Source organism: Dama dama, chromosome 5 (genome assembly GCF_033118175.1).
Source record: "Dama dama isolate Ldn47 chromosome 5, ASM3311817v1, whole genome shotgun sequence".
NCBI classification, from domain to species: domain Eukaryota; kingdom Metazoa; phylum Chordata; class Mammalia; order Artiodactyla; family Cervidae; genus Dama; species Dama dama.
In genome coordinates this window covers 113,233,163-113,245,408 of record NC_083685.1, presented here as the reverse complement: position 1 = coordinate 113,245,408, position 12,246 = coordinate 113,233,163, and the positions used below count along the sequence as shown (strand labels likewise).

At 53.2% G+C, this 12,246-nt stretch overlaps 1 protein-coding gene across 2 annotated transcripts in view; it reads left to right on the top strand.

Annotated features, from left to right (window-relative positions):
* The first annotated feature begins 294 nt into the window (after nt 1-294).
* MPP3 (MAGUK p55 scaffold protein 3) overlaps nt 295-12,246 on the top strand; it is a 29,374-nt gene continuing 17,422 nt past the window's right edge. The window contains exons 1-10 of one of the 2 annotated variants that reach the window (XM_061144153.1): nt 295-389; nt 699-775; nt 1,591-1,647; nt 1,887-2,005; nt 2,173-2,250; nt 3,497-3,577; nt 3,823-3,960; nt 7,549-7,630; nt 9,140-9,225; nt 11,011-11,085. In XM_061144153.1, the coding sequence (XP_061000136.1) occupies nt 1,623-1,647; nt 1,887-2,005; nt 2,173-2,250; nt 3,497-3,577; nt 3,823-3,960; nt 7,549-7,630; nt 9,140-9,225; nt 11,011-11,085 (684 nt within the window). In that variant the 5' untranslated portion in view covers nt 295-389; nt 699-775; nt 1,591-1,622. Of the gene's footprint in view, nt 517-698; nt 776-1,590; nt 1,648-1,886; nt 2,006-2,172; nt 2,251-3,496; nt 3,578-3,822; nt 3,961-7,548; nt 7,631-9,139; nt 9,226-11,010; nt 11,086-12,246 lie in introns of both variants that reach the window. The other variant, XM_061144154.1, reaches the window with a different exon arrangement.

Sequence of the window (12,246 nt, the reverse complement as noted above, 5' to 3'; positions counted from 1 at the left end):
CTTTCAGCACTCGGCGTGTGTGTGTGTCGGGGGTGGGGAGCGGGGGTGGGTGTGCGGGCGACGGGGGCGGACGGAAGGCTGGCTGTGTGCCCGGGTTGGGGACACAGGCAGGGAGCTCCTCCAGGCTCGGGTGGGAGGATACGGAGGAGGGGGCACAACGCGGGAGAGCGAAGCCGGGGCCGGCAGGGGACTGGCGGTGCCAGACGCCGCGGGCGCCCTCCGCCCCTCCCCCTCCCCCTCCTCCTCCCCACGCCTCGCCTCCTCCTGCTCCGCCACCCCCGCCCGCGCGGCCGCGGCAGGGAGGGGCCGGGAAGGCGGAGCCAGCGGCCGCCGAGGCTCCCGGCACCCGCGCGGCTCCGGGTCTGGAGCTGAGATCCCGGCTCGCCCAGGTAGGAACCGGCGCGGGCGATGGACCACGGACTCGGAGCCGTAGGGGCCCGGCAGGAGGGGAGGATGGGCTGAGACCCACCTCTCAGGCACAGGCAGCCTCGCGGCCCAGGGAAGCCCCCCAGCTTGGTGAGAGCGGGGGTGGGGGGGCCTCAGTCCCCGCCCCTCCGTCCCTGGCCTCCTCTCCGCCCCTACCCCCTCCTCCATGCGCACCGCTCCTTTCCTGCCGGCCCGCATCCTCCGAGACAGCCCCCAGCGTCCCCCAGGTCCTGCCTTGCCTTCTCCCAGCCGCGCTCCTTGTGGTCCCACAGGTTCCTTCCCAAAGCGAGCCGGAGTCTGTGCTTGGCTGCCTGGGGGAGTGGGGGGCACAGCTCGAAGGAGCCAGAGGGTGAGTCCGGCGTAGGGGGGCGGGGCGGTGGCTGGAGGGCCGGGGACCATTCTTCTGCATCTTGGTGTCCGCGGGACTCGGGCGGGCGCTGTAGGGCTGGCTCCATGTTTGCGGAATGAATGAATCATTACTCTTCCTTACCCCTTCTGAAGAAGGACTTTTTGAGATCCACGTGCTGCAAAACACGTTGGGGGGCCTGCCGAGATAGGGCTCCCCCCGCCGGCATAGTAGACACGACTCTCCTCTCTCCACCTCCTCTCTACGCTCTATTTTGGGGGCAGGATCGCTTCTGGTTGGGGCTTGGGAATGGTGGGGAAGGAGGGGCTTGTAGGCCCAGCCAGGTACTTGTTGACAGTCAGGAGACTTGAGAGAGGCCCCTTAGAAGGCCACAGAGGAGGGGGGCTCTGTGGAGGAGAGCACCCGCTGTCAGGCAGGGACCACTTCTCATCTGATACCTGCCTGGAAGGGCCAATGGAGTATAGATTCTGATCTACAATTTACTGAAGGCCTCTCTCCACAGCCTCTGTTTCTTCATCAGGTAAATGGAAATATTAACGTCTGTTCCTCAGGGCTTTGAACAGATTAAGAAAAATGTCATATGAAATCACCAGGACAGTGCTTGACACATTGGGAGGACTCAGCAAACTTGGTTTTCTTTCCTTCCTCTCTGAAAAAACTGAGTGGAGGATTTGTTCCCATCCCTTCTGTCCCCGAATTGGTCATGGACAGTCACAGTACACGCGCAATCACTGTTTGTTGAATGAATGAGCTTGCCAGAGTTTCAGATCCCACCCCATCCCCTCTTTTTCTCCCAGAATCCACAGGCAGAGATCTAAGCGGCACAGACATGCCGGTGCTGTCTGAGGACTCCGGTGAGTGTCTCCTGGGACCAGGCCTGCCACAGTCCTGAAGACAAGAGCCTGCCCAGCAACCCAGGGCAGCAAAGAAAGCAGCTGCCAGCAGTGTTGGCTCGGAGCCCTGGGAATGAGAGCCGGGGAACAAATGTGCCCCCGGCAGGGCTGACGTTCGGTTGGAGGGTCCGCTCGGGGTCCCCGGGGCAGGAAGTAGCCACTGCATTTTCTCCACTGTGTTTTTCTCACTCCATCCTCAGGTTTGCATGAAACCCTGGCACTACTGACCTCTCAGCTGAGACCTGACTCCAACCACAAGGAAGAGATGGGCTTTCTGAGGGATGTTTTCAGTGAAAAAAGCCTCAGTTATTTAATGAAGGTAAAGTCCTTTCTGCCCCAGGAAGGTCTTTCCCTTATGTTGCCCTCTGAATGACCTGGTCTGCAGCCCCAGGCATCCTCACAGCTGTGGGTGGGCTGTGTGACATCCAGGGTACATCTGGGCAACTGCCTTGGGAGGCCCCAGCCTGAGTTCGGCTATGTTTGCAGATTCACGAGAAGCTTCGCTATTACGAGAGGCAAAGTCCAACCCCCGTCCTGCACAGCGCTGTGGCCCTCGCCGAAGATGTAAGCCCCCAGTTTCTCCTTCTGGCCTCAGCCCCTCTCCCACCCCTAGCTCCTTCATCTGGCCTGCTTGCCATTGTTTAGCAAGGGAGCATCAGGGCTCAGGAGCCCCAAGGTGAAGAAAGTCTCCTCCCTTTCACCTCTTCCCTGGGCCTCCTAATAGGCAGGGAGAAACTGGTGAGCTTTGGACAGGGCCAGGGGCCATGGCGACATGGTGATACCCACTTACTGTGTGTTGCTGAGAAAGTCTGTTTTCCCAGCTGTGATGAGAGCTGTTCCCAAACAGCTGAGGGCTGGCGACAAGAACAGGTCAAACATGCACACTGCCTATCTGTGCTTTGTGGAGGCCCAGTGTGAAGTCCTGGGTCCAAGGACTTGCAGCTTTGTTTTTTGTTGTTTTGGCTGCTCCTGTGTGGTTTGTGGGGTCCACCAGGGATTGAACCCTGGGCCTTGATTGCCGGGCCCCAGGCAGTGAAAATGCCGAGTCCTAGCCACTGAACGGCCAAGGAATTCCCAGGCTTCTTGTTTTTGTAAAGGAATCCTTCTTTATTTCTTGTGAGCCTGTCCTTTGTGTCACATGATTGAAAAAACTGTCCTAGTTGATTACTAAAGCCTGTTTCTGAATAAAATCACATCACCCCAGCAGATAGCTTAGTGAGGGATAGGGGCAGATTCCCTGCCTTTCTTGCCTGTGAGATGCCATTAAGAGCAGGTTAGGTTGCCAGGCTCCTAGGCTCAGCACTGCTTCTAATATTTGCTGTGTGATCTTAAACAAATCACTCAGCCTCTCTGAGACCCAATTTCCTCATCTGGAAAATATGGTGAGGGTAGAGACAATAGAGCTAGATAAGCCCAGGTTCAAGTCCTGATGGTGCCACTCACTACCTTGGGGACCTTGGGCAGAATATTTAATCTCTCTCATTTACTTCTCACCAGTGAAATGGCCAAATAATAGTACCTGCTCCATCTAGTTTGTTGTGAGAGTTAATCCACGTGAGGCAAACAGCACCCAGGAAAGCCTTCATAAATTAGCTCCCATTAGGATTAGCCTACAGAGGCTTCTCATGCTCTCTGATCCCTGGAATGACTTCCCTGGGAGCCACAGTCCTGGGGTGACTGAGGGTCCAATGCCCCCTGGTGCTGTAGTCGTGGCTGGGGGGCCCAGGGAGCAGGGTTTCCGCTTGGGTGACTCCCAGGAGGCTCACAGCACCTGCAGCCATCTGTGGCCTTCTCTCTCCTTCCCCTGCAGGTGATGGAGGAGCTGCAGGCTGCCTCCGTGCACAGCGACGAGAGGGAGCTGCTCCAGCTGCTGTCCACCCCCCACCTCAGGGTAGTCACGCCACAGTCCCTGCCCACCCGTGCGTCTGTGTCTCCCGGGGTGGGGATAGGAGGAGTGCTTGGCCGTGAAACTGAGGAAAGGAGATTTCGGAGTTAGGGTTCCTCAGCCTAAGTGTCTGGGGAGGTCATCTCTCTGGCATGAGATCTGGGACCCCAAACCACTGCCCCCCAGCCAGGTCCCCCGGACCCCTGTGTGCTTTGGAGGCTAGCCCTTCTGTTGTCTTGCTTTCATAACAGGCCATGCTCATGGTACACGACACAGTCGCCCAGAAGAATTTTGACCCCGTTCTCCCCCCTCTGCCTGATAACATCGACGAGGATTTTGATGAAGAATCAGTGAAGATCGTCCGCCTGGTGAAAAACAAGGAACCCTTGGTATGTGGCTCTCACCTCTCTTCCCCATGCTCTCCCTGTTTCCCACCCACCCACTGAGAAACCCAGAAAGGGACCCCCTACTGCAGTCTTTGGAGTAAGTGATGGCAGCTTCGTCAGGGCTGCCGCTAGTCCTGTGACACCACAGTGTGCGGAGTACTCCTTTCTCTGGGTGGATTCAGCCTCCCTTTGCTGTGGCCAAGCTCCTTTGTGCAGTCAAGAACCTGCACAACTGTTCAGGGCAGCCCTGATCATCATGCTCTGAACCAGAGGCTGGCAAACTATGATCCAACAGCCAAACCCAACCCAGTCAGTGTTTGTAAATAAAGTTTTATTGGTGCCTGGCCATCCAGTTCATTTACATGTCATCTGGGGGCCCTGCCTTTACATGACAACGGCAGACTCAACGGAATCCATGTTGCCTGCAAAGCATAACACATTTATACTTGATCCTTTCCAGAAAAAGTTGGCCAACCTCTATTCTGAGTTCTGAGGAAACCTAGGGTAGCAGCCATTCTTCTTTGCAGCTGACAGATTGTTATCATTTTGGTCCCGGTTCAGCATTGATTTACCGAGCTAAGGGACAGGTTTGTTTATTAGATGGAGGGAAGTAGCAGCAGTCCAGAGAATTGAGGGCGTGCCCTAGAGAATACCACAGCTGGCCTTCTTCACTGTCAACTTTCACCAAGTGACCTCAGATGAACCGCTTCTGCAAACTGCCCAGGGCTCTCCTCTGCTTTTGGTTCTTTACTTTCAAAATGGGGGCAGTCATCCATCCACTCGGCAAACCCTCCTGTGTGCCAGGCACCATGTTAGGTGTGGGCAGTTCAGACAGGATTTAAGACTTAGTCTGTGGGGTTCCCTGGTGGCCCAGTGATTAAGACTCCATCCTTCCAATGCAGGGGCTGCGGGTTCAATCCCTGGTTGGGGAACTAAGAGCCCATGTGCTCCATGGCAAAGCCAAAAAAATTAACAGACTTAGTCGTCGCCCTCTGAGAGTTTATAGGAGGTGGTAACTGGGGTGTCCTGGAAGAGGTGATGCCCATGCTAAATTGTTTTTAGAAAAAGAACAGAATTTTTCCAGAGGGAAGGGGGAGAAGAAGGGCATTCTACCAGCAGAAATGCATGAGCAGAGCCATGGGAAGGTGAACGGCGTGGTAGATTCAGGGAACTGGCCAAGTTGGAGGTCAAGCGTGACAGAGGTGAGGCCAGATCATGAGGAGAGCGTAAAGCCTGGATTGTCACCCACAGTTGCTTGCCTGGACTCTGAAGGTAGTGGGGGGCCACTGAAGGGTTTTAAGTAAGAAATGGTCAGATTTTCAGTTTGAAAGATCACCTTGGCTATGAAGTAGAAAGTCACCTGGAGGGCGAGACCGGAAGCAGGGGACTTATTTGCAGAGGACTTATTTGCCTCTGAACTATACATATGGTTCAGAGGCAGAGCTTGACCTTGGTTTGTGGGAAGAGGGAAGAGGAATCCAAGAAATACATCAGAAATAAAACTAATGTCACTTTGTGACTGCCCCAGTTTGGGCAGGAGTCTGGGGAGGCATCTTGGATATAAGGTGAGGGTGTCCAGCTGGGATGATAGGTGGGCAGTGGGACTATGATTCAAAAGGGGGAATAAAGAGAAACTTAGGATCCATTGAATTCAAGAGGCCTGGGTGCCTGCAAGTGGAGATGTCCAGGAGATAAAGGCTTAGGTGTGTAGAGATGTGGACTTGGTAGCTGCCAGCATTCAGAAGGGGTTACGATCCCACCTGAGAGGCTGAGACCACCTGGGTGAAGCGTGTATAGAAAGAGAAAAGGAGAGGACATGGGCCAAGTGCTGGCCCTTTAATCAGCATTTAAAAGACAGATATAGGAAGACTCAGCCAAGGAGATCAGTTGGTCACTGAGAAGTACCGTGAGAGGGGTGTCACCAGGGCCCAGGCTAAGACAGCATTCCAGGGAAAGGGCGAATCAAGATCAGAGAGAGGAGACTGAGCGTGGCGATTGAGATGGCAGCTCTCGGGTTGCTGGTCCTTTTGCTGGTGCACTTGAGGCTGGCAGGGAGTGAGTCAGAGCAGATGCGCGCTGCCTCTTTGAGAAGCTTGCTCCGAAGGAATGGAAACTGGCATCCACTGGATGGGGCTGCCACATTTTTAATGATGGGACAGGCTTGATAATATTTTTAGGACCAGGAGAAGGAGCCACTGGGGAGGGGGCGTTGAGAATGCAGGAGAGGGAGGGAGGGAGATGGAGGGACCAGCCTAGTCAGGAGGATCCCCTCGGCTGACTTGGGGAAGAGGAGGAGAGGATGGACAGAGATGCTGCCAAGTTTGATGGTCTGAGGGGCAAGAAGCCACAGGGTTCTTAGATGTTGGTCTCTCTTCCCAGCAACATTCATTTTAAGGACTTCAAATGAAGTTAATGATTAAGTGTGCCAGTGTGTTTGCACTTACAGCCAATAATTAGTGGTTAGCATGTATTGAACACTTGTGCTTAGTCGCTCAGTTGTGTCTGACTCTTTGCAACCCCATGGACTGTAGCCCACCAAGCACCTCTGTCCGTTGGGATTCTCCAGGCAAGAATACTGGAGTGGGTTGCCATGCCCTGCTTCAGGGGATCTTCCTGACCCAGGATCGAACCCAGGTCTCCTGCCTTGCAAGCAGATTCTTTACCGTCTGAGCCACAAGGGAAGCCCATGAATACTGGAGTGGGTAGCCTACCCCTTCTCCAGGGGATTTTTCTCAATCCAGGAATTGAACCGAAGTCTCCTGCATTGCAGGTGGATTTTTTTACCAGCTGAGCTACCAGGGAAGCCCATATTGAGCACCTACTGTGTACTAAGTGCCTGGACTGCATTATCTGATGTTAACCTTGCAACAACCCTGAGAGTCAAACGCTTTCCCACACCCCAGAGGAAACAGTTGCAGAGAAGATGAGAGGCTTCCTTGCTAAAAGAAGGCCGTTGTTCTTAGTAAATGACAGAGTGGATTCACACCCAGGGCCATCCAACTCCTGACTGCTGCCCTGCCCCGCCATAGCCCAGCCTGCCTGGTGCATGAGAGCTCGTTAAGTGCCCTTCTCATCCTAGACATCATCTCTGCCGTGTTTTGGGGGCCAAGTCCTGCTCCCAAAGCCCCGGCTGGGGCATAGTTGGTTCCCCTTGGCAACAACAGAAGGCCTGGCAACCCCGTGATTGGCTCAAGGCAGGTTGAGAATTTGCTGGCACGTATTCTCCTCATGATTAAATATCTTTGCAAGAGGCAAGGGCTGTGATGTGATAGAGAAAACACTGCACTTGGCATCCCAGAAAGCTGGGTGACCTTGAAGCTGCTTACCTTCTCTGTGCCCCTGTCACTTACCTGTCACATGAGGCTGTGACAGCATTATAGTCGTGCTTTGTTTAAAGTGCTGTGCTATACTAATTTGAGATGTTGGTTTTATTTTGCCCTCAGCATGGCAAGGTGCCTGCTGGGCTGTCCCCCCTGGGGTGGCAGAGGGAGGAGCAGGGGTGGGAGGGGGAGGCTCTCTCCGGTCCAGAGAGTCAGAGTCTGAGGTTCGAGGCTGCTTCTTAGGGGCCTGCCTGCTCTGTCTCTGATGCAGGGGGCCACCATCCGGCGGGATGAGCACTCAGGGGCTGTTGTGGTGGCCAGGATCATGCGAGGGGGCGCAGCAGACCGGAGCGGTGAGTGGCGTCAGTGCCGGCCTGGCCACAGTGATGGCCATGGTCCCCCCAGCCTTCCTCCTTTGGTCATGGGTCTCCTTTCCTTCTCCCATTGGCTCACCTGTTCGGGATGTGCTTTACTTTCTGGGAGTGGGACTGAAATTCTCTTCTCCTTCCTAAGCCCAGTAGAAAATTTAGTTGTTTGAAAATAGGTCCGGCATGGAGTCCTTTGGGGGTGATCAGGAGGGTTTGTGCGTTGGCTTAGCCTGGGGATTGTGGTAGTTGAACTTGGTAGGTAAATCCTAACTGGGGAGCAAGACGCCCTTTCCTGACACCCCAGCTGCCTTAGCCAGCCTCAGTTACCACGGGGAGGGTGTTCATGTCCCAGATTTGTTTGAGTAGAAAACAGGTTAAGAATTACTGTTGTGAAACAGACTCACAGATTTAGAGAACAAACTTATGGTTACCCGAGAGGATGGGTGGGATGAGGGATAGGAAGTTAGGGCTTGACATGTAAACACTGCTATATTTAAAATAGATAACCAACAAGGACCTCCTGAATATAGCACAGGAAACTCTGCTCAGTACTCTGTAATATCCTACATGGGAAAAGAATTTGAAAAAGAATAGATACATGAACATATGTAACTGAACCACTTTGCTATACACCTGAACCTGACAACATTGTTAATCAACTATACTCCAATATAAATTAAAAAGTTAAAAGAAAAAGAATCTCTGGTGTGTGGAGGACTAAGTTGGGAGGCAGATCTCCTGGTGTAGGGGAGTGTTGCCCCCAAAAGTCTGGGGCCCACTGTGGTGGGAGCCCTAAGACCAGTGCCTCCCATTAACAAGCATGGAAATGGCCCAAGTGTCTTGTTAAAATGCAGATTCTGACTCAGCAGGTCTTGGGGGGGTGGTGCCCAAGACTTCTGCAGCCCTTCCTGCATCCTGGGTGATGCTGCTGCTTCTGGACCGGTGTCCATGTTGAGTGGCAAATAGGGCCCCATATGCAGAGTTGCTTGTCATTAAAGCAGAGGCCAACAGACGGGTGTGTCTAATACTCTTGACTCCATCTTCTCTCGTGCCCTTCAGTTTTCATGTAAAATTGGAGAAGGCTGTCCTTGGAGTTATGTCTGTACACACAGGAAGGGGAAGAGTTAATGATATTTTTAAAGAAGCAGAGGTGACAGCAGAAAGAACATAGGCTTTCTATAGCCAAGTAACTGCGTCTGTGCACTGACTCCATTATTTCTTAGCAGTGTGGCCTTGGGCAAGCTGCATCACTTCTCTGAATCTCAGCTGACTGTTTGTAAACTGGGGGGTTTCACCAGGTTGCTGTGAGGCTGTGATTCGGGGTGAGCCACCCAGCATACCTGGGGATAAGTTCATCCCAGTCCCATCCACTACCTTTAGGCCTTGACTCCCCTGCTTGGGTTCTGTAGGTGGGTACCAGATGTGCCTAAAACTTCATGCTCTGGGAACCTTGGCCCCCTTGCTATGCTGACGGTCAGCCCCTGTGTCTCCTAGGCCTGGTCCACGTTGGAGACGAGCTCCGGGAAGTGAATGGGATCACAGTCCTGCACAAGCGGCCCGACGAGATTAGCCAGATTCTGGTCTGTGCCATGCGTGAGCTGGGGATGTGGTGGTTCTTCAGAGACACAGAGCCGGGTGCTTCCTGGAGCCAGGGCTGATCTAGCCCAGTCTCCCTGTTTTCATGGGGAGACTGCAGGCCTAGTGACCTTAACAGTGTGCCCTGCACTGGGGTGGGGGTGGGGGGTTGTCCAGACCACCTGCCTCTCAGACCCTGTCTTCAGCTTAGCTGTCCTCCCTACCCCCAGCCTTGTTTCCTGAGGACCCTTCTAGAAGACCCTCTTGAAAAGGGTCCCCTCTTCCAAAGAGCTGAGGAATATGGAGTAAAAGGCTGTAGCACAGGACAGCAAGGGCTTTGGGGTCAGCTGGTCCTGGGTTAGAATCTTGTCTCCATCATGTTATAGTTGTGCAACCTTGGTGGTGGTGGTGGTTTAGTTGCTAAGTTGTGTCTGACTCTTTTGTGACCCTGTGGACTATAGCCCGCCAGGCTCTTCTGTCCATGGGATTTCCCAGGCAAGGATACTAGAGTAGGTTGCCATTTCCTTCTCCAGAGGATCTTCCCGACCCAGGGATCGAACCCAGGTCTCCTGCATTGGCAGGCGGATTCTTTACTAACTGAGCCACCAGGGGTGCCTTGTACAACCTTGATGGACAAGTCATCAAATCATCAAGTTTTTATTTCCTTTCCTGTACAATAGGGGTAGGGATGGTTTCTCAACCAAGACGTGGTTGTCATTAGGATGTAAACATCCGGAAGAGGGCATTGCACTTCACAACTGTGAGGGGATTCTAGGGTAGCCAGTGCTGGGATGGAAACAACCTTCTCAGTCCATTCTGGGAATTCAAGTCAAAACTGAAATTATAAAAATCCCCTGTCGTAGTTCTGATCTCTGTAATCCTCAGGCATCCTCTCCCAACATGACACTGTTTGCTAACTTCTAATGGTTTGCGGGGGTAGAAATGGGATGAGATCTCAATGAGAAATGGGATCTCAAGTTCGGAGGCCCACTCTTTAAGGCCCCTGCTATAGGGACCCTGGTTACAGGCAGACCCTTCAGTCTTTCTGCCCCCTCTCCTTTTCCCCTGGTTCGGGGCACCAGCCTCCCATATTCCAGAGTGAGGCGGGATCAGGGACAGCATTGGGTGAGATGTGCTTCAATGGGCCGACATGTGCTTCCCCATGGGTCCCCACGTGGGGTGCAGGATCTGTCTCTGGTAGAAGGGAGGGGGACCTGAGATTGGGGAAGATGGAGTGGCCTGAGACTGGGAAGATGCAGGTCAACAGGGAAGTGCTGGTTGGGAACCAGCCCCAAATCAGGCAGGAAGCAGAAAATGAAATTGAATGATGATGTGAAAATAACCCAAGAGAATGGCAGCGCTTGGGGGCACTAGAGGTCAGGAGGGAGAGGGAGAGCTGTATTTGTTGTATGCATTGTTCTCGAGTTCTCATTTAAAATCTTCTGGGGAAAAAAAAAAAAAAAATCTTCTGGGGACTTTCCTGGTGCTCCAGTGCTTTGGACTCCACCACGCCTTCAATTCTCTGGGGCCCAGGTTCGATCCCTGGTCAGGGAACGAAGATATCTCAAGCTGTGTGGCGTGGCCAAAAAAGAGAAAAGTGTTCTGTCCCTTTGTCCCATAAAAATGCTTGAGTTAATTCAGCTGAGTGCCACTGCAGAAGGGCGGGTCACAGGGGAGGCCGCATGTCCAACTTTGCTTCTGCATGTGAGTTTCCAGACTGGGAGGTAACATGTGATGTCCTGGAGGGTTAGACCTGAGAGATGATATGGTCATGTGCTGTCTCCTTTCAGGCGCAGTCCCAGGGATCCATCACCCTGAAAATCATCCCAGCCACCCAGGAGGAAGACCGCCTAAAGGACAGCAAGGTATGGGGGAGCTGAAGGCAGGGGAGTGAGCAAGGGGGGTGGTGGGCGTGGCAGGACTCCAGCCCTGTCTTTGAAACAGTCACTCGGGAAGAGATCATCCATCTGGTCCTCAGAGCAAGTGCTCGGTAGAGACCTGTAATTCAGTCACCTAGTGATTCATTTGTTTGTACCCCATCTCTTCTAAACAGGATTTGACGTAGCTTACTAATAAAAGACAAAATTCTTCTAATTGAAGTAGAAAAGCCAGGCCATGAAGAGGAGGGGAAGATAACAAATGTTCCGGCTTCAGGCCCAATTAAGTAACTGCCATTTGTTTAATTCCTGGTGGAGCCTACCTTTGGTGGGCAGCTTCTCTGTGCCAAGCACCCTGCCAGATGCTGGAGACCAGGATGATTAGTAGCTTAGAGGTTTCCTGGTTCAGTAGGGGAGGCTGGGAACCCAGTGTCTCCTTGTTATGTGATAAGTGCTTCAGGAAAATTCTGTGCCGAGTTCTCAGTTCAGTCGCTCAGCTGTGTTCGACTCTTTGTGACCCATGGACTGCAGCAGAGTTCTAGGCACTTTTTCCCCCCCTTCATTGTGTCTTCGTTGCTACATGTGGGCTTTCTCTGGTTGCAGTGAGCAGGGGCTACTCTGATTGTGTTTCACGAGCTTCTCATTGCAATGGCTGCTCTTGTTGCAGAGCATAGGGCTCTAGGGCTCAGTAGTTGTGGCACATGGGCTTAGCTGCTCCAAGGCATATGGTATCTTCCCAGACCGGGGATTGAACCCGTGTCCCTGCATTGGCAGCTGGATTCTTAACCACTGGACCACCAGGGAAGTCCCTAGGCACTTTGGAAGGTGGCACATAATAGGAGGGTTGGCAGTGAGCCTAGAAGAAGAGGGAGAAGAGAAGGGCAGGCAGAAGGGTCTGCATAAGCGGGGGCTCACAGACATGGCAGAGAGGAGTGTGAGGTCCATGAGAAAGCGCATTGTGTGGGGCTCCAGGAGGAGGGTGGGGTGTGCTGGGGAGGTGGGTTAAGGCTCTGTCTGAATGGCCTTGAATGCTTTGTTCAGAATTTTGGCATAATCCCTGCTTAGAGTTCAGAAGCCCACCCCAATGCAAGGATTCGAGTGCAAATTGTTTATTTGGCAGTGACCGAAGGAAACACCAGAACAGGGTTG